The sequence below is a fragment of the Brachycentrus maculatus genome, unplaced genomic scaffold, assembly GCF_059751285.1.
Source record: "Brachycentrus maculatus isolate JH-2025_06_01 unplaced genomic scaffold, ASM5975128v1 h1tg000064l, whole genome shotgun sequence".
Lineage (NCBI taxonomy): Eukaryota > Metazoa > Arthropoda > Insecta > Trichoptera > Brachycentridae > Brachycentrus > Brachycentrus maculatus.
Genome location: NW_028280818.1, coordinates 114,246 through 140,070, shown reverse-complemented (window position 1 = coordinate 140,070; position 25,825 = coordinate 114,246). Strand labels below are relative to the sequence as shown.

General features: G+C 39.6%; 1 protein-coding gene across 1 annotated transcript in view; it reads right to left on the bottom strand.

Moving 5' to 3' along the window:
- The window catches only part of LOC148311454 (putative multidrug resistance-associated protein lethal(2)03659), a 49,515-nt gene that overhangs the window by 10,084 nt on the left and 13,606 nt on the right, over window positions 1-25,825 (bottom strand). The window contains exons 2-17 of the mRNA XM_088256592.1: window positions 22,755-22,846; window positions 18,248-18,333; window positions 17,813-17,957; window positions 16,108-16,315; window positions 13,958-14,180; window positions 13,405-13,561; window positions 11,993-12,195; window positions 9,655-10,027; window positions 9,362-9,504; window positions 8,412-8,564; window positions 7,968-8,161; window positions 6,284-6,469; window positions 4,999-5,195; window positions 3,781-3,926; window positions 1,909-2,135; window positions 8-158 (exon numbers count right to left, since the gene is read on the bottom strand). Of these exons, the coding sequence (XP_088112718.1) occupies window positions 8-158; window positions 1,909-2,135; window positions 3,781-3,926; window positions 4,999-5,195; window positions 6,284-6,469; window positions 7,968-8,161; window positions 8,412-8,564; window positions 9,362-9,504; window positions 9,655-10,027; window positions 11,993-12,195; window positions 13,405-13,561; window positions 13,958-14,180; window positions 16,108-16,315; window positions 17,813-17,957; window positions 18,248-18,333; window positions 22,755-22,834 (2,872 nt within the window). The 5' untranslated portion in view covers window positions 22,835-22,846. The remainder of the gene's footprint in view (window positions 1-7; window positions 159-1,908; window positions 2,136-3,780; window positions 3,927-4,998; window positions 5,196-6,283; window positions 6,470-7,967; window positions 8,162-8,411; window positions 8,565-9,361; window positions 9,505-9,654; window positions 10,028-11,992; window positions 12,196-13,404; window positions 13,562-13,957; window positions 14,181-16,107; window positions 16,316-17,812; window positions 17,958-18,247; window positions 18,334-22,754; window positions 22,847-25,825) is intronic.

Below are 25,825 nucleotides of genomic sequence, written 5' to 3'. Positions count from 1 at the left end.
TACTTACTGACTCCCTCGAGACGCTTGACACTCCGGGAGGTGGACAGGTAGTAGATCCTCAGAAGGTAGAAGATGTAGCCTACTACCAGCGTAGGGAGCAGCAGCCAGTAGTTGACTATGGTGATCACGACCACAATACCGATCAGAGAGAGACCAATCTAGAAAGTTCCAATATTATTGATTTATTATTAAAAGGAGACAGACAGTGTATTATTAAAAATAGAGTTTTAGGCGTGCAGGGGTTTGACTTTGTGAGGAATGAAGAGATAAGGCGTCTTCTTCTTCCATGTTCGCTCCCTAGGTGGAGCATATGGCCAACACGAGTCGTCTCCAAGTCACTCTGTCACGCGCCATCTCCTTGGCTTCCTCCCAGGTCAATCCGGCGTCTCGAAGTTCCGCTGAGTATAGTCGGTGAATGGTCGTCAGCGGCCTTCCGGGGCGCCGGAATCTCGGGGTTGGAAGAAGAAACATGAGGGGTTGATGCCCTCAGGTGGCATTCTAAGGACATGTCCCAACCATGTCCACCTTCTTCTCTTCAGGACTTTCAGTATGAGGGGCTGTTGAGTTTTTCTCCTCACATCGTCATTCCTGACGAAGTCATACCACTTTATACCCAGTATTCGCCTCAGGCATCTATTTTCAAAACTTGCTAGTTTCTCGCTTTGAGCTTTGGTGAGGTGCCACGACTCACATCCGTACAGCAACACTGTTAGGATGAAGGCGTTAAAGAGACGACACTTGGTTTTTGTCGAGTAAAGCAGTGAGTCCCAGACATTGCGCATTTTATTGAATATAGCTCCTGCCGTTCCGAGCCGTACATTCAGTTCCTTCTGGACACTACCATCCTCCACCATGAGTGTTCCAAGGTATCTGAAGGTATCGACTCGAAAGAGATAAGGCGTAGGGCGCAACAAATATTGGTGGTAACAACGTTACAACGCAAGGTGATTCTCTTTCGTCCCGAGCCACTGGAGCGACCTGACCTACCTTCAGTTGCCCATTTACCGTACCATTTCGTCGTGACGAAATTTGTAACATTTTAGTGAATACAAGTTTAGCGTAAAACCTGTAAACCTTTTAACTGCGTTCACTTTGTTCCTGAGACGCCCGTGCGCGGCGGTATTTCGCCGTTTTTTAAATGATTACTTTTATCATGTATTTAGTTAAGAAACGATTTATTTTCCTAAACAAAAACGTTCAATGGGATTCATTGTGCCTTTTTGGTACTCTATAATACACTTGTGTCACATTATTCTTGAAATATATCGTAATATAAACAAATAAGATCGTAACATAAATAAATCAAAGCACACATCGTGTGTCACTCTTACCCACTGGCGATGCGTAGCGTCGCGAGTGAGACAGATATAGGGCATAATATAATTACCGACCGCAAGAAAAATCAGGGATCTGTTCTTTTATTTATCCTTGTGATGTTACAAATTATTAGTCAGATGTTACAAATTATTAACAGATGTCATAAGGCCAAGGATTGACGTATTATTTTATTCAAAGTTCCACACCATGAAAAAATCCCTCCAAGTTGAACTGAGGTTCGAAACTTGGAGCAAAGTAAAAACACATACGGTTATGTCAGCCGCGTACGGAGAATGTTTTGTGAAAACACATACGGTTATACGAGCCGCGTGGATCCGGTTAATCTTAAGTAATTGTAAAACAAAATTCTTTTGTCCAAAATAAACGCGGATATATCAAGTAAGTTGAGCATTTATTCTTTTCATTATTTCATACAATTGTTTGCAACCTCTGAGGAGTTAGTGGATGAGTGTGCCCGTGATCAGTGCCAACGGGCTAACCACGCTTCCACACTTTGCCCTGGAACATTCTGAACATAGGGCTAGTGTGTTCATCATTCCATGCTCCAAGAGAGAGACACCCATGGCATACCTGGAGGACATCTATGACGGCCATGGGCAGCATCTCGTCGATGGAGCCCATGTCCTTGGAGAAGCGGTTGAGGATGCGGCCCGAGGGGTTGGTGTGGAAGAAGCGCATGGTGGCGCGCGTGATGGCGCGGAACATGTCGTCGTGCAGCGTCGTGGAGGCGCGCATGGACAGCCAGAAGAACATGAACGAGCGCCCCATCGTCAAGACTATCAGCGTCACGATGAGAGCTGGCATCGGAGACAAAGATAACTATGTATTTATAGATTTAATGTTTGATTTATAGAACTTTCATTACTTTTTATTGTTACTACCATTTTTTAATGATGTGGTCATGTACTCTTTCTTTATATATCGCTCACTCCTTTCAAGAACGTCATAAATCAAAAATCAACAATTTTCAGTTGTACATGTTTTCGGAATGCCCAGAAAATGTACTATATCCCGGCAAAAGCGGCATGTTTTTAACATAATATTTACCTGCTACAGGGCAGAAAGTGTTGTTTTTGCATTTTGAAGAAAAGATGTTGTTTAATTATTTTTTTAAATATACTAAATATTTTTCAAATGGAGAAAAAACCGTCAGGTTTTATCTAAAAAGATCTGTTGCACGCTAAAAAGTTCAATAAGTGGATTAAAATGAATTTTTAATACATTGTGTTATATTTTCAAACTTTAAAAACGTTCTCCTGAAAAATCAAGTTTTTTGATTTATGACGTTCTTGAAAGGAATGAGCGAAATATCAAATCCCGTCGCCAGCAGTCCGCAGGTGTAGACTTTCAGAGAATAAAAGAGGCGTTGGAAGACCTCAAAATAAATGGTCCATCGACACAGCCGCTGTGGGGGGTAAAAACTTGTTGGGAGCAGCAACCAACCAAAAAAAGGAAGGATACGGAAGAAGTCTATATCCAGCAGTGTAGAACAGAAGGCTAGAGAAGAAGAAGAAAGATACTAATAAAAGAGTTTCTGCTCAATAAAAAGCTTCTTTTCATCTCACCAATAGATGTCTCTAGTGAAGTTCTGGTGATTCAAGAATAATGTCGATTGTTGCGTGGTATGATCGATAATCCTGAAATTTTCCGGAGCATCGGTCTGTATGTTCCCGATAGTTACCTAAGACAGCGTCGGCATTGATTGTTTCACATTCCTATACACAGGACCAACCTGCCGATGGTTATGCCTGTAGGAAGAGCTACCGCTATGTTGAACAATATCACATTGGATATTGATCTGTTCCATGTGTCCGAAGGAGTTTTCCGAAGCGGGATTCTTCTACACAATTAACAAGAGTCTTCTTGCTTACTTTTTAAATATATATTTTTTTAATGTTTACGCCTTAAATGTTAGTTTGTAATGTATATATTAATTATTGAATAAATTGAAAAATTGAAAATGTTTCAAAATCAGTTCATATATATAGAACTTCCAAAAATTTGAGTAGTGTGGTTGTCAATAGTGGGTGGAATTGGTGTATGTTACTCGTGTTTAAAGTGATCGCTTGAACCAGCCTAAAAGACAACATTTTGAGTATGTCCAAATACTTGTTCACAAAATCTGGATTATCTCCAATTGTATTATCTGGATTATATTATCTGGATTTCTGCTTAGTAAAAAGCTTCTTTACATCTCACCAATAGATGTCTCTAGTGAAGTTCTAGTGATTCAAGATCAAGGTTTCTAAATTGGTTCAAATATAAAGAACCTCCAAGAATTTGAGTAGTGTCAATAGTGGGTGGAATTGGTGAATGTTACACGTGTGTAAAGTGATCACTTAAACCATCCTATGACGGTCGCCAGCCCCGTAAATGCCCAGACTTCCATATTACTTCATCTTTGATGAGATGTCAAAAAATAATATAAGAATAAAGAATTACCCGAGTAAATGTAGATAAAGTGAGCTCTGGTGAGGTAGGAGTCGTTTCCAAGGTCCACCAACACAAAGTCCAGGCCGGTGGAACTAGTGTTGACATTGTTTGCGAATACAAAGTGGCCGGTGGAACTCAACTCTTCCACGTTTACCCTGCAAATCAAATAAAGAAAACATATAAAACCTTATTTCAGCACAAGTTCACAGCATTTTGGTTGTACATACAACCAAAATGCTGTGAATTTGGTATTTTTACTTATTTTGTAATTTATATTATTGATAGCCTTAAATGTAACGGTGGAGACTGACCGGAGCATTTCGTCGTAACATAACGTCGTAACATCGCTCGCGGCGAGCATCAGAAACTTTTTTTTTTTAGATGGGAATTGCATGTATTGTATTATTTACCTTGCTTATAATGTACAAGGTTTATAGATCATTTAGTGGATTTTTGCTTCTTCTAGCTAATTAAATATGTTTTTATTTGAATCTGTGTTGGGAACAGGAGGGATAATCTAGTGTGGGCCAATCAGGAACTTGTCAGCATTTGCTCATTGCTGGGAGGAAACCACGTTGCACTCCTCGGGAGAAGGCGGACTGTTGACTGTCATTAGCAGACCTTCAGTTCCACTAGAAGAGGTTTCGACTCATCGGAAACTATGGATGGGGCCGCATGGCTCACTATACTGACTACACGAATGCTCGCATCGTAACGTAACACGTTACGACGGAATGGCTCCGGTCAGTCCCTACCATAAGTTTGTCATGTGTAAATGAATTATTCAATAAATTTAATTGAATTATTGTAACTAGTATCTTACTAGTATCTTTTCTTCTTCTTTCTTTCTCTAAACCCTTATCCGCACCCCAATGGTGCATAGGGCACTGCATCATATAAATGCAGTGTTATCTTGATCGTTAACACACGAAGCGAAGATGATCAGCCCTCCGCTTCAGGTACCAGTCCGGGGTAATATTGGATAAATTTATTCTAACACCATAATATCTTATATAATATGTAAATGATAGATTATAAGCACATTAAAAATGAAGTAACAATCCTTTACTATGTCCTAAATTATATTGTTTACCCACACACAGGCCACGCCTTTGTGGGATCTTTTTTTGTATTTATATTTTATTCATATTTTTTTTGTATTTGAAATTATGCCATGTTTGTATAATGCAAAAGAATTTAAAATAAAGAAAAAAAAAATCTAATTACCAGTAGCTGGTCCAGTAGTCGGATCCCGAGGCGAAGATCTGCGCCAGCACGGCCGCGGCCAGCAGGGAGGCCGTGAGGACCCAGGAGCCGGCGGCGCGGAGGTACGCGGAGTACACCCGGCCCCCCACGGCCCCCTTGCTGCGCTGCTCCTCCTCGCTGTCGGCCGGGGGCAGGTTCACTTCATCGGCCGATGTCGTCTGGAAAGGGAAACGTACTCATCGTAACGTAATATGTCAAGGTGAGGGTGTTATATGATGATATGCAGAAGATGAAAGTCCTACTCACTTGCTTAGAGAATACTGTTGACTGATATCAATTGTCAAGGGATAACTGGAGAAGAGTCATTGCTTCGACAAGGGTAGGTCCATTTAGGAACCTGCCCCAGTAACCACAACGTGTATTAAATTAATGATGTCATTAAACAAAATGCATTTTATTTGGACGTTACATCGCTCACTCTTTTCAACATCATAAATCAAAAAACTTGACCAGATAATTAACTATCTGGTCAAATTATAAGCTTAATAATAAAAATGAAAATGGTATTTTCTGGCGTTTCTCATGTGTGTGATTATAATCCAGGATTCGGATCTCACATACTAATATAAGAGTTTCTGCTTAGTAAAAAAGCTTCTTTACATCTCACCAATAGATGTCTCTAGTGAAGTTCTAGTGATTCATGAACAAGGTTTCTAAATTAGTTCATATATATAGAACTTCCGAGAATTTGAGTAGTGTGGTTGTCAATAATGGGTAGAATTGGTGAATGTTACACGTGTGTAAAGTGATCACTTAAACCAGCCTATGACGGTCGTAAGCCCCGTAAATGCCCAGACTTCCATATTCTTCTTCATCTTTGATGAGATGTCAAAAAATAATACAAAAAACTTGATTTTTCAGGAGAACATTTTTAAAGTTTAAAAATATAATACAATGTATTAAAAACAAATATCAAGCCTCTTATTGAACTTTTTACTGTGCAGAAGATCTTTTTAGGTAAAACATGAAGGTTTTTTTTCTATTTGGAAAATATTTAGTATATTTAAAAAAATAATTAAACAATACCTTTTTTTAAAAATGCAAAAACAACACTTTCTTCCCTGTAGCGGGTAAATATTAAGTTAAAAATATGCCGCTTTTGCTGGGATATAGTACATTTTCTGGGCATTCCGAAAACATGCACAACTGAAAAATTACGATTTTTGATACATGACGTTCTTGAAAGGAGTGAGCGACATGTCTGGGTCCCATTCAAAGTATTCACCTCCCTGACGCATACACTTACAGAATTAATGCTGAGATGGCGATGGAACTCTCTGGAGCCAGTGTCGTCCGTGGCGTCCACCGGCAGTTCCACTTGCTCCTCCTCTTCGGACCCACTCTTCAGGAGCTCCGCAAAGTCCAGACCTGACGCTTGAAGAGCTTCGAAGGAACCCTCCGCCGCTATTACTCCATTCTTGAGAATTATAATCTAAAAGGGAAGAACAAAGATCAGCCCATTATCAAATGCATCTGGAGTAAAGAAAGCCTATGTATTTTAGCAGAAATTATATACGTTAAAATTTAGCAAATGTAGTTGGAAAACGGAGCAGAGGAAGATCGAGAAAAACTTGGCACGATCAGGTATGCCAAATGCTTGAAAGCGGTCAGGTATTTCATCTCCTAAGTTGAAATAATCGGCGGGTTTGTATGAGGCGGACATATGCAATTGTCAGCACGCCCGGCTACCGTTCTGGAGGTCCCGGGTTCGATTCCCGGGGGGGTGATTTTTTCACTGTAATATTTATTCAATATTACCCTGGACTGGTACCTGAAGCGGAGGGCTGATCACCTTTCCTTCATGTGTAAACGATCAAGATAACACTGCGTTTATATGAAGCAGTGCCCAATGCACCATTGGGGTGCGGATAAGGGTTTTATTATATTATTATTATTATGTATGAGGAGATGCATGAATGTGGAAGAGGCTAAGATTTTTTGCAAAGACAGAGTGGTGTGGCATTCTATTCTCTCAGCCTACCCCTGCGGAGAAGTGGCGTGATGGTTTGTTTGTAAATTAGTTATATTTGTGGTGACAAAAGTGTATGAGGTGTGTGGGGAAAGTGATTTGCCAATGAATGGCAAATCTAAATTTATAGTTTTTGAAAGAGATGAATGTATCTGGGTGTAAAATATTAGTAAAAGAGGAAATTATGGAACAGATGGAAGATTACCTTTACTAGGGAAGTATGTATGTTTTCTAGGGACGGAAAGATCGATAAAGATATTGAAAGGAGAGTGAATGCTGTGAAAAGAGTGGACGGTGCACTAATATGTCTTTAAAAACAATCGTCGCCTCTTCTACATTCATCCATCCCCTCGCACATTTTTCATTCATTCAAACCCTTATCCGCACCCCGATGGTGCATAGGGCACTGCATCATATAAACGCAGCGTTATCTTGATCGTTAACACATGAAGGAAAGGTGATCAGCCCTCCGCTTCAGGTACCAGTCCAGGGTAATATTTAATAAATATTAAGAGTGAAAAAATCACTAACATTTATTTGACCCCCCCTGGGAATCGAACCCGGGACCTCCAGTACGGTAGCCAAGCGTGCTGACCATTACACTAAGGAGGCGGACTAAAATGTGTCTTTAAAAACAATTGTCGCCTCTTCCACATTCATGCATCCCCTCGTACACACCCGCCGATTATTCCGACTCCTGACCTGACCACTTTCAAGTACTCGACATACTTGATTATGCCAAGTTGTTCTCGGTCTTCCTCTGATTTTTTTTCAACTACACTCCCCTCATAAATTTGTTTTATCGTTCTTTCCTCACTCATTCCTTCCACATGTCCAAACCATCTCAACACACTTTCTTAATATGATGGAAAATACTTTATATCCCAGCCTAGCATTCTTTCCTTACATCACCGTTGGAACATCTATGATTGGAATATTTTGAAAATAATGGGAAACATACATGGTCCACTTCATGCAGGTACTGCAGCTGATGGGTGATGAGAATCCGGGTGGCGGGTCTCAAGAAGCCGGCGATGCAGTTGTCGAAGAGCTGCCTGCCGACGTGGGAGTCCACGGCCGACAGCGGGTCGTCCAGCAGGAAGATGTCCGCCCTCCGGTACACTGCGCGCGCCAGGTTGATGCGCGCCCTCTGACCTGCGGGAACGAGACAATCATTCGCACTACTGCTGCAAGATACAAGTTATCGTTGACTGATTCATCGGTTGAAACATGTAGGGAACAACTAGATGCTTACTTAATGTTACGGATGTAGACGGATGTTAGAGGTCAAAATGAAATATGGAACAAAGGCAAAATAAAGGAATGGAGCGGAGACTGACCATGAAAGAAACAAGCCAATCATCACGAAGCTTGTGACCTAGGAAGAAAGGTACAGTATGCTAACCTCCGCTAAGACTGATTCCTCTCTCTCCGACCACTGTTTTGTCTCCTCGCGGGAAGAGGGAGAAGTCTCTCTCCAGGGCGCACTTCCTGATCACCATGTTGTAGCGGACCCTCTCCATGGGAGCCCCAAACAGGATGTTCTGGCGAATGGAGCCTGTAAACCAAAAATTGACTTTTTCATAAAATTTCGAGGTCCTAATACTTTTCACAAATCGGGGTAGATTTTTAGGAGTTATTTTTACATTTTTTTGACATCTCAATATAGGTGAAGAATGATATGGAAGTCTGGGTGTTTAAAGGGCTTATGACCAGTCATAAGCCCTATAAGGACTTTTCTGTCCGCCTCCGTGGTGTAATGGTCAGCGTGTTTAGCTACCGTGCTGGAGGTCCCGGGTTTGATTCCCAGGGGGGGTGAAAATAAATATTACTGGACTGGTTCCTGAAGCGCAAGAGTGATCACCTTGCCTTCATGTAAGTAATGATCAAGATAACACTGCGTCAATTTTTATTATATATTAACCCTTATCCGCACCCCAATGGTGCATAGGGCACTGCTTCATATAAATGCAGTGTTATCTTGATCGTTTACACATGAAGGAAAGGTGATCAGCCCTCCGCTTCAGGTACCAGTCCAGGGTAGTATTGAATAAATATTACAGTGAAAAAATCACTTATATTTATTTGACCCCCCTGGGAATCGAACCCGGGACCTCCAGAACGGTAGCCGAGCGTGCTGACCATTGCACTATGGAGGCGGGCATAGACTGATTTAGTTAAAATTAATGATGTACTGATCTTTAGTTTTGGTGCGAATTTTCCTTATGATCAAAAGTGCTCCCTTACTTCAAAAAGGTTCAGAACCACCTACGGATCAAAGCATTCGCGTTTCAGCAGTTTCTAGTTGCCTAGAGTAGGTATTATACATCGTCCAGCATTCGGATTTTTACGTACCAACAAATAGCCAGGGTTCTTGCGATGCGTACGCAATCTTCCCGTTGACTTGCAGAGTCCCGCTGTTGAGAGGCAGTTCCTGCAGGATGGCGTTGAACAGGGAGCTCTTGCCGGCTCCCACGGGACCAATCACGGCCACCAAGCTGAAATTTCAAATGGAAAATATAAGTTTAATTTTTTTTAAAGTTTATTTGTAAATACCACTACTTCTTAAAATCTATTGTTCACTATTCCGCATAATTTTAATTTAATTAAACACCATCTTATCAACAGGCTTAAATACAAGAACCAACCTTCCCGGCTTGACTTTCATGGTAATGTTGCTGAGCGTGTCCTCCGACTGCTCGCCGACCCACTTGGCGGTGACGCTGCTCAGCACGACGGCCGGGCTCTCGCCGGCGTCAGGCACCTTCCGCTTGACGTCGTCCAGCGCCTCCACGCGCTCCTCCTCGTCCAGGTGGCGGAAGCGGCCCTCCACGCGCGCCTCCTTCTCGCTGCTTGACGTCGAGTTGACGAACTTCACGTCGTCCTTGTGCTTGCCGTTGGGCTTCTCCGTCGAGTTGGCGTCCACTTCAGGTGGCGGCAGCGGTTTGGTCGTCTCCTCGTACAGCATGAACTTCTGCAGGCGGCCGATGGATATGGTTGCCTCGGCGATCTGCGCGATTCCTGCAAAATTACACGTTATTTATTATTTCATTTTTTTTATTTGGGAATAGTACAGCTTGTATGGCTACATCGTAGAATGCTACGTATTCCATGGACTGATATGGTCAGCAATGAAAATGTGCTCCAAAGAGCAAGAGCAGGGAGACAGTTGCTGACTGGTATCAAAGTCCGGAAGGTGTCCTATCCGGGGCATGTGCTGAGAGGAGAGAAGTACGAGCTATTGTGTCTAATTTTTTAAAATTTTTAAATTTTATTTATTTGGGAATTGTACAGCTTTGCATTTAGTAAAAATATATAATAAAAAATAGTTACAAAAAACTCGTGGATTTTGCACCGCGATAATGCACCGTCGCACAATGCCATCGTTATCCGTCATTATTTGGGTAAAAACGGAACGAATACCATCCAACAACCACTGAATTCACCTGATTTGGCTCTCCTATTCAGTCGACTCAAGAAACCGCTCCCGGAACGCGTTACAGCATCCGAGATGAGGTCATAGAAAAATCAAAGATGGCTCTGATGGCCATACCGAAAACCGATTATAAAAAATGTTTCGAGGATTGATCAAGCGCTGGCATTAGTGCATTGAAGTCGATGGGGAGTACTTTGAAGGGGACAATATCGATTTTGATGAATAATCTTGTATTTTCAATTTACTGAACACATTCTGGAAACTTTTTGATCACGGTGGTATAATTCAAGTCCAATCCGCTAAGCCATTACAAAATCCATTCTAGTTCACTGAGCCATTCCAAGACTATCATTTAAATTGAATGAGTTTAAGTATTGTATTATAATATTATATTATAATAATAGGTAAATAATTACATGTAATACTTAAACTCATTTATTTTAAATTCATTTTGTCAGAAAAAAAAAATATTAAATCATGGTTTTCAACCCCTGCCTTGTTGTGCATATAACAAAGTGCCTTACCATAACTTATACATAATTATTATTATAATACACTACTTAAATTCATTCATTTTAAATTCATTTGTCAGAAAAATTATATAAAATCGTGGTTTTCAACTCCTGCCTTGTTGTGTATAATAATATAATATAATAAAACCCTTATCCGCACCCCAATGGTGCATAGGGCACTGTTTCATATGAACGCAGTGTTATCTTGATCGTTTTACACATGAAGGAAAGGAAAGGTGATCAGCCCTCCGCTTCAAGTACCAGTCCAGTGTAAAATCGAATAAATCACTTATATTTATTTGACCCCCCCTGGGAATCGAACCCGGGACCTCCAGAACGGAGCACAGACCTCCATTCTAGTTCACTGAGCCATTCCAAGACTATCATTTAAATTGAATGAGTTTAAGTATTGTGTTATAATATTATAATATTTTCAACTCCTGCCTTGTTGTGTATACAACATAGAATTTTATCTAGCTTGAACAGAATCAATTTATAGTTTAATAATAAGTTTATCATAATTTATAATTAAATAATATTATTTAATTAACTTGACATTGGCAAAAGCAATATATTCTATATGCAACGCCATTATACCATATCGCTCACTCCTTTCAAGAACGTCATAAATCAAAAATTGTCAATTTTCAGTTGTGCATGTTTTCGGAATGCTCAGAAAATGTACTATATCCCAGCAAAAGCCGCATATTTTTAGCTTAATATTTACCCGCTATAGGGCAGAAAGTGTTGTTTTTGCATTTTGAAAAAAAGGTATTGTTAAATTATTTTTTTAAATATACTTAATATTTTTCGAATGGAGAAAAAACCTTCAGGTTTTACCTAAAAAGATCTGTTGCACAGTAAAAAGTTCAATAAGTGGCTTGATATTTATTTTTAATACATTGTATTATATTTCAAACTTAAAAAGCGTTCTCCTGAAAAATCAAGTTTTTTGATTTATGACGTTCTTGAAAGGAGTGAGCGATATATGAAAAAAAAGAAAAAAAAAGTTGTATGTAGCTCAGTTGGTGTAGTTACCTTGGGGGAAGAACACCGTCATGGTCTGTCTGAGGACGTTGTAGTAGGAGGTGATCACGAAGACAGTCTCGGCCGAGATGTACTCCCCGGCCAGCACGTAGGTCAGGATGCTCAGGAACAGGGACACCCTCGTCACAAACATGATGAACGATATTAGGACGCCCTTTATGTACGACGTGGCGCGGATCTCCTTTATTTCGCGTCTGAAATTCAAAATATATATTTTTTAGGTATTTGCATTTTTATTGTTTACAAAAATACTTATTCATATTATTTTTTGACACTTTACACACGTGTAACATTCCCCAATTCTACCCATTATTGACAACCACACTACTCAAATTCTTGGATGTTCTATATATATGAACCAATTTTGAAACATTATTCTTGAATCACCAGAACTTCACTAGAGACATCTATTGGTGAGATGAAAAGTGATCACTTAAACCAGCCTATGACGGTCGTCAGCCCCGTAAATGCTCAGACTTCCATATTCTTCTTCATCTTTGATGAGATGTCAAAAAATAATATGAAAATAACTCCTGTAATTGGAGATAATCCTGATTTTGTGAACAAGTATTTGGACACACTCAAAATGTTGTAAATACTTATTCATACTATTTCTGTGAGCCTAAGCAGCTCATTATTAGAAATAGATATCAAATTGTGGTAGAGTGGGTTCGAACCGAGAAACTCTGATTCAAGAGTCCGCGACACTAACCACGGGACCACAACCCGACACAATTTCATTTAACATGTTCAACGCATTCCAATATATCGGGAACAATCGCAGAGAAGCCGATAAAACAGCAATTTTCAAAATGTTAAGATGAAGACTGACCGGAGCATTTCGTCGTAACATCGCTCGCGGCGAGCATGTTACGTTGTGACATTACGGGATTGGTGACTGACCGGGATTGGTGTTTGTGTCCTCGAGCTCAGTGTTGCCATAGTCACACCAAAAAATATGCCGCAGTCACTCCTTTCAACGTCATATATAAAAAAAATTGATTTTTCAGGAGATCATTTTTAAAGTTATAAAATGTATTAAAAATAAATATCAAGCCACTTATTGTACTTTTTACTGTGCAACACATCTTTTTATGTAAAACCTGAATGTTTTTTCTCCATTTGAAAAATATTTAGAGTATATTTAAAAGAATAATTGAACAATACTTTTTCTTCAAAATGCAAAAACATTCTGCCCTGTTGCGGTTAAATACAAAGTTAAAAATATGCCGCTTTTGCTGGGATATAGTACATTTTCTGGGCATTCCGGAAACACGCACAACTGAAAATTGTCGTTTTTTGATATATGACGTTGTTTGAAAGAGTGAGCGATTTGTCAAAAAGTTTGCTTTCTTAGTCTTTCTCTCGTAATCCATTCACTCCGTGCTGAAAATGGACCGTACCTTCTGGCCAAGCGAACAAGTTGTGCGAAGGGATCCTCCCAGGTGTACATCTTGATGACTTGGATCCCGCTGATGATCTCGTTCATCAGACGGACTCTTTCGTCCGTACGAAGCGCCGTCCGCAGGCGGAGAACGGATGTTCTCTTCCCGAGCCATCCTGGAAACAATACAGAAGAGTGGATTGTAGTATACTACGGAGCAGGACTCTTCAACCTTCCCGGTCTTTGGGCCATACTGATTACTCCGGTAAGTTTTAATTTTAACTAACTAACTAACCATCACGCCGCTTTGATTTTTGTTTCTGTTTTTTTTTTTTTTTTTCTAAAATCAACTATTTTTGTGCAAATTTGCAAAAAAAGTACACTCAAGTTACTGGTATGTCATACAAATTCTTTTCCCGCATTCATAGTTTATTTCGATAGGTCCCTTGAAAAACGATAGATAGAGGTTTCACTGTATTTAGACCTTTATTTCTATCAAATGAGTGATTATTTTCTATTAGGTGATTGGCAAATTCAGAATAATTATTTAGACAAAAAAAAATAGATTTTACCTTGCAGAGGAATGAACAGCAGCATGAAGACAACCCCGACAACAGCGGAGTAGCCGATGAGCCTCCACATCATGAAGGTGACGAGGAGTGTCTGCAGCGGCCCGATCCACAGGTAGTGCAGGAAGATGATGGCCACATCGAAGCGGTTCACGTCGTTGGACAGCAGGTTGACCACTTGGCCCACTGTGGTCTCCCCCAGAGCGGTCTTGGACAGTCTCAGCGCCTGAAACAAGAGAGCTACATTAACACTTTCTTCTTCTTCTTCTTCTTTCCATGTTGGCTCCCTAGGTGGAGCATATGGCCAACACGAGACGTCTCCAAGTCACTACGCGCCATCTCCTTGGCTTCCTCCCAGGTCAGTCCGGCGTCTCGAAGTTCCGCTGAGTATAGTCGGTGAATGGTCGTCAGCGGCCTTCCGGGGCGCCGGAATCCTCGGGGTTGGAAGAAGAGACACGAAGGGTTGATGCTCTCAGGTGGCATTCTAAGGACATGTCCCAACCATGTCCACCTTCTCCTCTTCAGGACTTTACACAAAGTTATTTATTAACAGCGACGGAAATAAATCATTTGTGAACAAATCGTAAAAAGGTAAAAACTGTCCAGGTAAGAACCTTTCGGCAAAAGCTAAAACGGCAGCGCATAATAGACTCCTGGTACACTGCAAACCCTAATGTGTGGAAGCGAAGCATGGAGTTTGCAGTCTGAAAAAGCAGGATGAAAGCAGACTGAATGTAGGCAGAATGCAATCCCTCGGTGCAGCAAAACCAAGTATGATAGATATTCCAATGGTACTACTACTACTACCATCACGCCGTTTCTCCGCAAGGGTAGGCAGAGAGGATGGAACGCCACACTCTTGACATACACTCCTCGCCTCCTTCACATCCATACATATAGTCATACATGCCCTCCGATTACGCAGACTTTTGACACCGCCAGATTTTAGGTTCTGATTGATCTGATCGTGCCAAGTCTTTTTCGGTCGTCCTCGTTCTGTTTTCCCTCTCACATTCGCCACATATATTTTCTTAGTCATTCTCTCGTTATCCATTCGCTCTACATGTCCATACCACCGTAAAGGACTCTTCCTAATCTTTTCAATTATTCCTTGTTCAGCCTTACATTCCTTTCTTATATCTTCGTTTTTAATTCTGTCATACAATGATTTTCCACACATTCGTCTGAGGGAGCGTATTTCCAATGGTTTTATAAGGAAACAATGCAAGGCTGAGATAAGGATCTGGAGAATATATAAGGCTAAGCCCCCAGAAGCTCTCTCATTCCTCAACAGGGAGCACGACCAGTAACATCACAGTTCTCTTCCAGGAGCGCGAATAGTGCCATTGTAGTTCTACACAGCTACGCGACCTCTACGACCAGCAACTGACTCTGCCTCGGAACGCTCGTGCTCCGTCAACTCGGGAACAGCTACGCGTCTTCTACCACGCTATGAAGAATATTTTAACCGGATCCACGCGGCTCGCATAACCGTATGTGTTTTCACAAAACATGCCCCATACGCGGCCGACATAAGCGTATGTGTTTTTACTTTGCTTCAAGTTTCCAACCTCAGTTCAACTTGGAGGGATTTTTTCATGGTGTGAAACTTTGGATAAAATAATACGTCAATCTTTGGCCTTATGACATCTGTTGAAATATCTGACTAATAATTTGTAACATCACAAGGATAAATAAAAGAACAGATCCCTGATTTTTCTTGAGGTCGGTAATTAGTCCGCCATAAGCATGCCCTATATCTGTCTCACTCTCGACGCTACGCATCCCAGTGGGTAAGAGTGACACACGATGCGTGCTTTGATTTATTTATGTTACGATCTTATTTGTTTATATTACGATATATTTCAAGAATAATGTGACACAAGTGTATTATAGAGTACTGAAAAGGCACAATGAATCCCATTGAACGTTTTTGTTTAGGAAAATAAATTGTTTCTTAACTAAATACATGATAAAAGTAATCATTTAAAAACGGCGAAATACCACCGCGTACGGGCGTCTCTCAGGAACAAAGTTAACGCGGTTAAAAGGTTAATAAATACTATTCATCCGATAAGTGTTTCAATTACAATCCCTGGCCTCCCCTAAGCACCAAGAGCCCATAGATGCACGAATGTGGCTCGAGGACCTACCTTCCTGTAGATGAGTGAGCAGCAGCCCACGCGGAACTTCATGCCCATGTGCAGGATGCCCATCATGTAGGGGTGGACCACGATCACGTTGATGGCGGAGCAGGCCACCACGCCCGCGGCGTACAGGTACGCTTCATCTCGCGTGATGTGCGTCTGGTTGGGCATGCTGTACGATATCAGGTTGCCCAGGAACACGGGCTGGATCAACCTGGAAACCAAACTTGATTGGTTCGGCAATCACTTTGCGGTACAGTAGATTCTTGGTTAGGTTAGGTTAGGTTAGACCAAGGGTGGCCAACCCGCGGCCCGCCGGGTGTCTACTTACTACACTACGAAGCAGTGTTTCTTTGATCGGCGATTACATACTTATTGATGTAACGGGATGTTTATTGTTTGCTTAAAATTTTATTATACAGTTGTACCTCTCATAAGGAGTTGTATTTTATTGTTAAAAAAACACATAAATATCAATATTGTGACAATTCGCTCACTCTTTTCAACAACGTCATATATCAAAAATTGTCAATTTTCAGTTGTTAATTTTTTTGGAATGCCCAGAAAATGTACTATAAATATCCCAGCAAAAGCGGCATATTTTTAACTTAATATTTACCCGCTACAGGGCAGAAAGTGTTGTTTTTGCATTTTGAAGAAAAGGTATTGTTTAATTATTTTTTTAAATATACTAAATATTTTTCAAATGGATGAAAAAACCTTCAGGTTTTACCTAAAAAGATCTGTTACACAGTAAAAAGTTCAAAAAGTGGCTTAATATTTATTTTTAATACATTTGATTATATTTTTCAACTTTAAAAATGACCTCATAAAAAATCAAATTTTTTGATACTTATATGACATTGTTGAAAGGAGTGAGCGAATTGTTTCGCCAAGTTATGGCATTTTCAAACGAATGTCCCTTTTCCTTTACCCGACTGCACGCATTATATTTGCGCGCCTGGCGACAGTCCTCAGTGCTTAGGTAGCTCTTTTGCTGAGAGGACATGTTGCGCATTGTTTCCTTATTATGTTTCTGTCATATTTTCGGTGTTCAAATAAAATTAACTGGGAAAACCTAAAAAGGAACTGGGAGTGCGATTAGGACTCGCAGGGTCCGCATTTAACAGTATGAAGGCTGTCTGGAGATCGGATTTTTACTTGGTGAAGACCAAATGACGCCTATACAGTGCCTGCATTGCTCCTGTTCTCTTATACGGCTGTGAAACATGGCACCTTACAAGGGCCCAGAGCAGCCGTGTACTAAGCTTTGAGAATAAATGTCTGCGGAGAATTTTAGGCGTGCGGTGGTTTGACTTTGTGAGGAATGAAGAGACGCAGCAAATCTTGGTCACAACTGTCGTCAAGAAAAGGCGATTCAGTTGGCTTGGCCATGTACTCCGCATGCCTCCCGAGAGCCGCCATCAAGCTTGCCTCTTTTACAAGGCATCAGGTTCGCGCCGCCCAGGACGACCACTGCTGACAATTCGTCGGCAGTTCTCGTAAGAACTTCGGGACGCGGATCTGACTTGGGAGGATGCGAGGGAGCTGGCAGCCGACAGAAAAGCCTGGAGACAGTTTGTGGACTACGTGTGCTCCGCCTAGGGAGCGGATATGGTTTAATATATATAATATAATAAATGAAATGAACACATTTCAATGTACTTTTTATCATTTTGCATGTTATCCAACCTTTCCTGAGTGGATTTACCTGAGAACGCACTCCATGAAGAGGAGCAGGAACCCAAACATGGCACACTGCAGGCCGTAGCAGCGAAGAATGACCCTCAGGAGGCTTGGCGACTTCTTTTTCATTTCGTCTTCCCATAACTTTTCAAATTTGTCCCCTAAAAGATCTAAAAACAGAAAAAAAACACATTCAAATGAGTATCATTAATCATATTATTTTTTATATCTTAACATAGATATGGAAGTCTGTGCATTTTTATTATATCTATATGCAAATGTATAATAAAATATATATTTAACATTATTTATATATTTTATTATGCATTTGAATATAGCCCTTGATTGAGGTCACTGGTGCCCTAAGGCGCTGCGGTCTAATACAGGCAAGATCACCAGTGCCCGCCATGGCATTTAACGTATTAACAGTACAAAATGTAACATATCATTGTATTCTTACTTGACTTGTGGTCTTTGAGTGGTTGGTAGAGGTCGGATGCTTCCAAATCCCTTTTGTATCCAGTCCAAAATAATCTGTTAGTCCATCTGAAACATGAAAATAAAACTGTTTAACCTGCTCTTTAAACTGTCGAAAAATATTGAAATATTATTTTAATCACACTTTCCCATTCACCCCTCTTGACAATGTCACGTCTGCATTAGTTGATTGATTTGCATTCACAATTAAACTGACAAAATACTGTCAGCAAAAGATGTATTGTAAAAAAGTCTTCTTCTCGTTTTGTAGATCCTAGGGATCCTTCACGCGTCCTTCACGGTTACTTTGAAGGGCGATACGTGGAAGTCTGTCTTCTGACATTCTGTTTATATGTTCCTTCCAGTATCCCCTTCATTGTCGTCCCCACCTCACGATATCATCCGTCTTACACATGCTCCGGATTTCGGTATTTCTTACTCGGTCTCGCAATGTGTTTCCGGTTATAGATCGGAGAGTCTTCATCTCGGAGGTTCGAAGTCGAGATTTTGTTCTGGAAGTATCTGCTTTAAATATTGAAATCTTATTTTAATCACAACTTTTCCATTCATCGCTCTTGACAATGTCATGTCTTGTATTTGTTGATCAGTTTGCATTCACAATTAAACTGACGAAATACTGTCAACAAAAGATGTATTGTAAAAAAGTTGTATTAAAATATACAATGGTTATTTCGCAGATTCGAAATGATTTATCCTTTTGGCAAGGTGACATATTTTACCATGAATTATAGAAAAAATTGTCAGATTAAGCTGTAAAGAAGATGCCCCCGTTATGTTGACGACTCTTTTAGTTTTAAAGAGAGTTAAAAACATTATCATTCATCGTTCACTTTGTTATATTACCATACCACAAAGTTAACAATGCTTTTTTTTATAAATATAAATTGTATACATTGATTTAAATCACAATTTTAAACAATTAAAAAAATATATATTGCAGAGACCCACCAAGCCACCTTGTGTGTCTTGTCACTGGAGTTCTTTTTCAATACATTTTTATTTGTTTTTAACCATTTTAACCTAATAAAGGGTCCACCAAATAACTTTTTTTTTTCAAAAACAGGGCGCAAAACATCGAGTGTAGCTTCGGCTGTGTGGCACGTAGCGCCGTCCTGTTGAAACCAAATGTTGCCAATATCCTCCTCTTCAATTTTTGTGAACAAAAATCCGTTCAACATGGCCCGATAACGATCGCCATTGACTGTAACGGCCACTCCTTGCTCATTTTCAAAGAAAAATGGCCCAATTATGCCTCTGGACCAAAATCCGCACCAAACAGTGACTCGTTTTGGGTGTACCGGCTTTTCAATGTATGCGTGCGGGTTTTCTGTGCCCCAAATACGACAATTTTGCTTGTTTACATACCCGCCAAGATCAAAATGAGCTTCATCCGAAAAGATGATTTTTTTGGCAAAATCGGCATCTTCTGTAAGTCGATCGCAGGCCCACTCAGCGAAGCGAAAACGCATTGGATGGTCAGTTGGCTTCAACTCCTGAACCAATTGGACTTTGTATGGCGTCATACCAAGGTCTTTATGCAAAATTCGTCTCAATGATGTCTCCGAAATGTTCAATTGTTGAGAACGACGGTGAATTGATGTTGATGGCGCTTCACGCACACTTTCTGCCACAACATCGATATTCTCGGGTGTACGCACTGTTTTTGGCTTTTCACGCTTTGGTTTATCGATGAGGATGCCAGTTTCTTTCACTTTTTTCACAAGATAACGAACATACGGAGCTGACGGTGCTTCTCTTCTTCCAAAAACCGTACGCAATTTTCGCACACATTCTGCAACATTACCATGATTTTCAAAGTAATGTCGCAATATTTTCCAGCGTTGTTCAAGCGTATACACAACCATATTCGCTCAGCGGAAGGATAAAACTAATTATCTGTCAAATCAGACATGAGCTAAGTGTTACCATTCACGAAATAAGCACTAGTTGAAAAAAAAAACTTTAGATGGCGGACCCTATATATCCACACAAAAAAGAGAAAAAAATTAAGAATATAAACATTTTACAATTTTCTAAAATTAACTCTTGATCATTTGCCCATTCCTTTATTTTGTCTTTGTTCCATACTTTATTTTGACCTCTAACCTCCATCGGCAACAAATTAAAAATGTTCGGAATGATATATGTATTGCAGTGTTGGACTCCCATATTGATTGTTAATTCTTGGGACTATCAAACCTTCCTTGTGTGTAAATCATGTATTATGGTTGTGTACTAAAAGATTTCAATATTTAATATACAAAATAGATTTTTAATATACAAAAAATAAAGTGAGTTCTTCTATTCAACGAATAAAAGGTGGTGAAATGATTAATTCAACATTTAATTTGCCCATTCATCTGACGACGTATAGCGCACGTATTTGAATAACATTTCAGGCGCCAGTTTAAAAAAACATTCAACACTTCTGCATTGTTATTATGTTGCGTCGCCAACTGCTTTTACACACATCGCTCACTCCTTTCAACAACGTCATATATCGCTCACTCCTTTCAAGAACGTCATAAATCAAAAATCGTAAATTTTCAGTTGTGCATGTTTTCGGAACGCCCAAAAAATTTACTATATCCCAGTAAAAGAGGCATATTTTAAACTTAATATTTACCCGATACAGGGCAGAAAGTGTTGTTTTTGGATTTTGAAGAAAAGGTATTGTTTAATATTTTTTTTAAACACACTAAATATTTTTCAAATGAAGAAAAAACCTTCAGGTTTTACCTAAAAAGATCTGTTGCACAGTAAAAAGTTCATTAAGTGGCTTGATATTTATTTTTAATACATTGTATTATATTATTAAAATTTAAAAACGTTCTCCTGAGAAATCAAGTTTTTTGATTTATGACGTTCTTGAAAGGAGTGAGCGATATCAAAAAACATGATTTTTCAGGAGATCGTTTTTAAAGTTTAAAAATATAATGAAATGTATTAAAAAATAAATATCAAGCCACTTATTGAACTTTTTACTGTGTAACAGATCTTTTTAGGTAAAACCTGAATGTTTATTCTCCATTTGAAAAATATTAAGTTTAATTAAAAAAAATTGAAACAGTCCTTACAGTAAAAAATATTTAGTATATTCAAAAAAATAATGAAACAATACCTTTTCTTCAAATGCAAAAATAACACTTTCTGCCCTGCAGTGGGTAAATATTAAGTTAAAAATATGCCGCTTTTGCTGGGATATGGTACATTTTCTGGGCATTCCGAAAACATACACAACTGAAAATCGTCAATTTTTTATATATGACGTTGTTGAAAGGAGTGAGCGATTTGCCCTTCAATCATGTGTCATTCAACCTGACAGACGTTGCATGGCTCAGTTCAACTGCTAATTAAACTTCAATTACGGTTCACAGTTAACCAATCCACTACTCCATTCAATTTTAACCGAACCAGTGTTATTATCATTAATTTATATATTGACACAGACCGGGGTGTGAGTAACAACACCAAGATGAAGCTAGTCAGGAGCTTGGTCCACTCCATTTTTCTCTATGCTGCTGAAACATGGACCATAAAAGCAGCAGAAAGGAAAAAATAGATGCCTTCGAAATGGGGTGTTGGAGGCACATGCTCCGAATTCCACGGACAGCTAGACGCACCAATTAGTCCATTCGCCAGGAACTACGCTTGGATGGCTTGACTCAGGCCAATATATGTACCCGACGGATTCTCCAGTTCTTTGGACACGTTGCGCGTGGCAACGAGGATAGCCTGGAACGACTAGTTGTGATCGGTAGCCTGGAGGGAAAGAGAGGGAGAGGAAGATCCCCCACACGATGGACCGATCAAAATAAGGCAGCAGCAGGCACCTCGGTGGTTGGAGCGCTACGTGCAGCGCAGTCAAGGGATAACTGGAGAAGAGTCATTGCTTCTGCAAGGGTCACAACCCTCAGCAATGAGGAATAAGACGGAGAAGATATATTGACATCTCAATATAACTGAAGAAGAATATGGAAGTCTGGGTATTTACGAGTATACGAACTTCATTTATGTTTGGGTTTGCCCAGTGAGACAGTGTACTAACCCATTGTTTATCTGTACCATAGAACGGGGCTACATGAACTTTGATGTGTTACTTGAGCTCAGTGCAATTTTTTTTTTATTTAAATCTGTATTTGGTCTACAATAATGAACGTATCAACATGATTCATTGTTTCCCTGACAGGTGACACTTATTGTCACAATACTTCGATCGATACCACGATCTAAATATTTGTTTTGTACTGGGCTCAAGTAACACATCAAAGCTCAAGTAGCCCCGTTCTACAGTACTTAAGTTATGTTTCATTCAAACCCTTATCCGCACCCTAAGGGTGCATAGGGCAGTGCATCATATAAACGCAGTGTTATCTTGATGATAACACTGCGTTTATATGATGCAGTGTTATCTTTCCTTCATGTGTTAACGAACGTTGTTTCCTTCATGAAAAACGATTGTAACTCACGAGAATGTGATGGAGGAGAGTGGGTTGCTGGTGGCTCTAGGGTTGGGTTTCAGACCCTCCTTTTTCTTGTCAGTATCCATTGCTCCGCAAATCTGTAACAAGCAAAACATATTATACAGGGTGAGCCATTAGTTGGTACATATCAATGCAATATGGTAATGCATTGAAAATGCTAGGATTTGTTCTGCGTACTGCCAGGGTTTTCCAAAATACCCGCGTGCTGAGAACTCTTTATAACTCCTCGGTGCGAAGTAGACTCGAGAGTGGCTCCATGATTTGGGGGCCACACGAGCTTAAGTACTCTCTTATGACAGAGCAAGTCCCAAAGAAGTTTCTGAGGTATCTCTACATGAGAGAGTACGGCTATTATCCTTGGCTCTACCCGACCGAGTTCCTCCAGGGTATGCTTGGCAACAATAATTTAGAGACTAGAAGGAATGTGTATTTGATTACGCATTTTTTTCGATTGTTACGCAGTATGATCGATAATCCTGAAATTATCCGGAGCATTGGTCTGTATGTTCCCGATAGTTACCTAAGACAGCGCGGCATAGATTGTTTCACATTCCTATACACAGGACCAACCTGCCGATGGTTATGCCTGTAGGAAGAGTTACCGCTATGTTGAAAAATATCACATTGGATATTGATCTGTTCCATGTGTCCGAAGGAGTTTTCCGAAGCGGGATTCTTCTACACATTTAACAAGAGTCTTCTTGCTTACTTTTTAATTTGTTTTTTAAATGTATACGCCTTAAATGTTAATTTGTAATGTATATATTTATTATTGAAAAATCGAATTGAATTGAATTGAATATCAATTAGATTGGGGTCATATGAAGGCAGGGAGACAAGCTGCACTCCAGATATATACATAGATGAAGAACAATGTGAAAGTCTGGTATGAATATGTTGAGATGTCAAAAAAATAATATTGTTACGGCGCAATATTTCTAGCAACTTGAACTATGACCCCAAGCGCCCGCTAGAAGCAGGGCGGAGTGCGGGGAGTGTTTACGTTATACCCTTATGAGATTGAGGCAGGGGAGTCTGTGGACACACTTGTCATTGTACTGTCACGGCGACCTGTTGAATAAACCGATTGCATCCTTATTACGAGTTATTATTACCTATACCTGAGTCCCATAATAATATAAAGAATAACTCCTATAATGGATATTTGTAGCGATGCTACATGTTTGTTTAATATTTGATACCATATATCGCTCACTCCTTTCAAGAACGTCATAAATCAAAATACTTGATTTTTCAGGAGAACGTTTTTAAAGTTTAAAACTATAACACAATGTATTAAAAATATATATCAAGCCACTTATTGAACTTATTACTGTGCAACACATCTTTTTAGGTAAAACCTGAAGGTTTTTTCTCCATTTGAAAAATATTTAAAATATTTAAATAAATAATTAAACACAACCTTTTCTTCAAAATGCAAAAACAACATTTTCTGCCCTGTAGCGGGTAAATATTAAGTAAAAAATATGCCTCTTTTGCTGGGATACAGTACATTTTCTGGGCATTCCGAAAACATGCACAACTGAAAACTGACGATTTTTGATTTATGACGTTCTTGAAAGGAGTGAGCGATATGGCTGTTTGCAATCAGAGGGAAGATAGTACTTGAACATTAAAATGAGAACATATTACAAATTAACATTTAAAAAACATAAATTACACAATATGATAGTAAGGAGGGCAAAGGAAAAAGGGAGTTTAGGGAGGGAAAAACTAAGGGAGGAGGTTTGATGAACAGTTAGGATTCTGATTATAGATAGTAATGTCTCAGATGTTTCTTAAAAGTTATTAGGGAAGGTTTAGATTTTTAATTAATGTTTTACTTAGTAAATACCACTATTTCTTCAAATCTATTGTGACACGTGTTTCCTTGCATTCATCATCATTTTCAAACACCGTATTTAAAGTAAAACATTAATTAAAAATGGATAGATTTTACCACAAACTGACTGCCGAATCAATCAAAGAAATAATTTCATAATTAATTAATTTAATAATTGTACACCTTTCACCTTTCCTTCGTGTGTTAACGATCAAGATAACACTGTGTTTATAATGCAGTGCCCTATGCACCATTGGGGTGCGGAAAAGGTGCTTCTTTACATCTCACCAATAGATGTCTCTAGTGAAGTTCTAGTGATTCAAGAACAAGGTTTCTAAATTGGTTTATATATATAGAACTTCCAAGAATTTGAGTAGTGTGGTTATCAATAATGGGTAGAATTGGTGAATGTTACACGTGTGTAAAGTGATCACTTAAACCAGCCTATGACGATCGTCAGCCCCGTAAATGCCCAGACTTCCATATTCTTCTTCATCTTTGATGAGATGTCAAATAATAAGTGCGGAAAAGGGTTTGAATGAATGAATAATTTTACATCACATTATCTTTACGTGGATTTCGTCAATACTTGCATTTTTTTTCGGAAGGTAGAGTCAACTCAGAATGCTGATCTAGCGTTTACGTTTACACATAATACTTTTATGGCATAAGTGTCTTGTTGTACTATCTTTTGTTCAAACATGGAGTCAGGCATTACGGAGCCTCATCACCCTGACTTGCAGAATCACTGATACTCGTACAATGGCGATGTAGCTTTGTGACAATATATGGTATATGGTTTTACAAGCAGCTAAGCGTGATTCGCAATATTAGACAACCTTAGTGCTGTCTATAACTTAACCCTTCACTGCATTGTGTATCAAATTTGTTAATAAAAAAATAATAATAAAACCCTTACCGCACCCCAATGGTGCATAGGGCACTGCTTCATATAATCGCAGTGTTATCTCGATCGTTTACACATGAAGGAAAGGTGATCAGCCCTCCACATCAGGTACCAGTCCAGTGTAATATTGAATAAATATTAGAGTGAAAAAATCACTTATATTTATTAAACCCCCCTGGGAATCGAACCCGGGACCTCCGGAACGGTAGCCGAGCATGCTGACCATTACACTACGGAGGCGGACAAAATTTGTTACATACCCAAAAGTTAGTGTTAAAACGTCCTTTACAAAAAAAGCAACCGTTC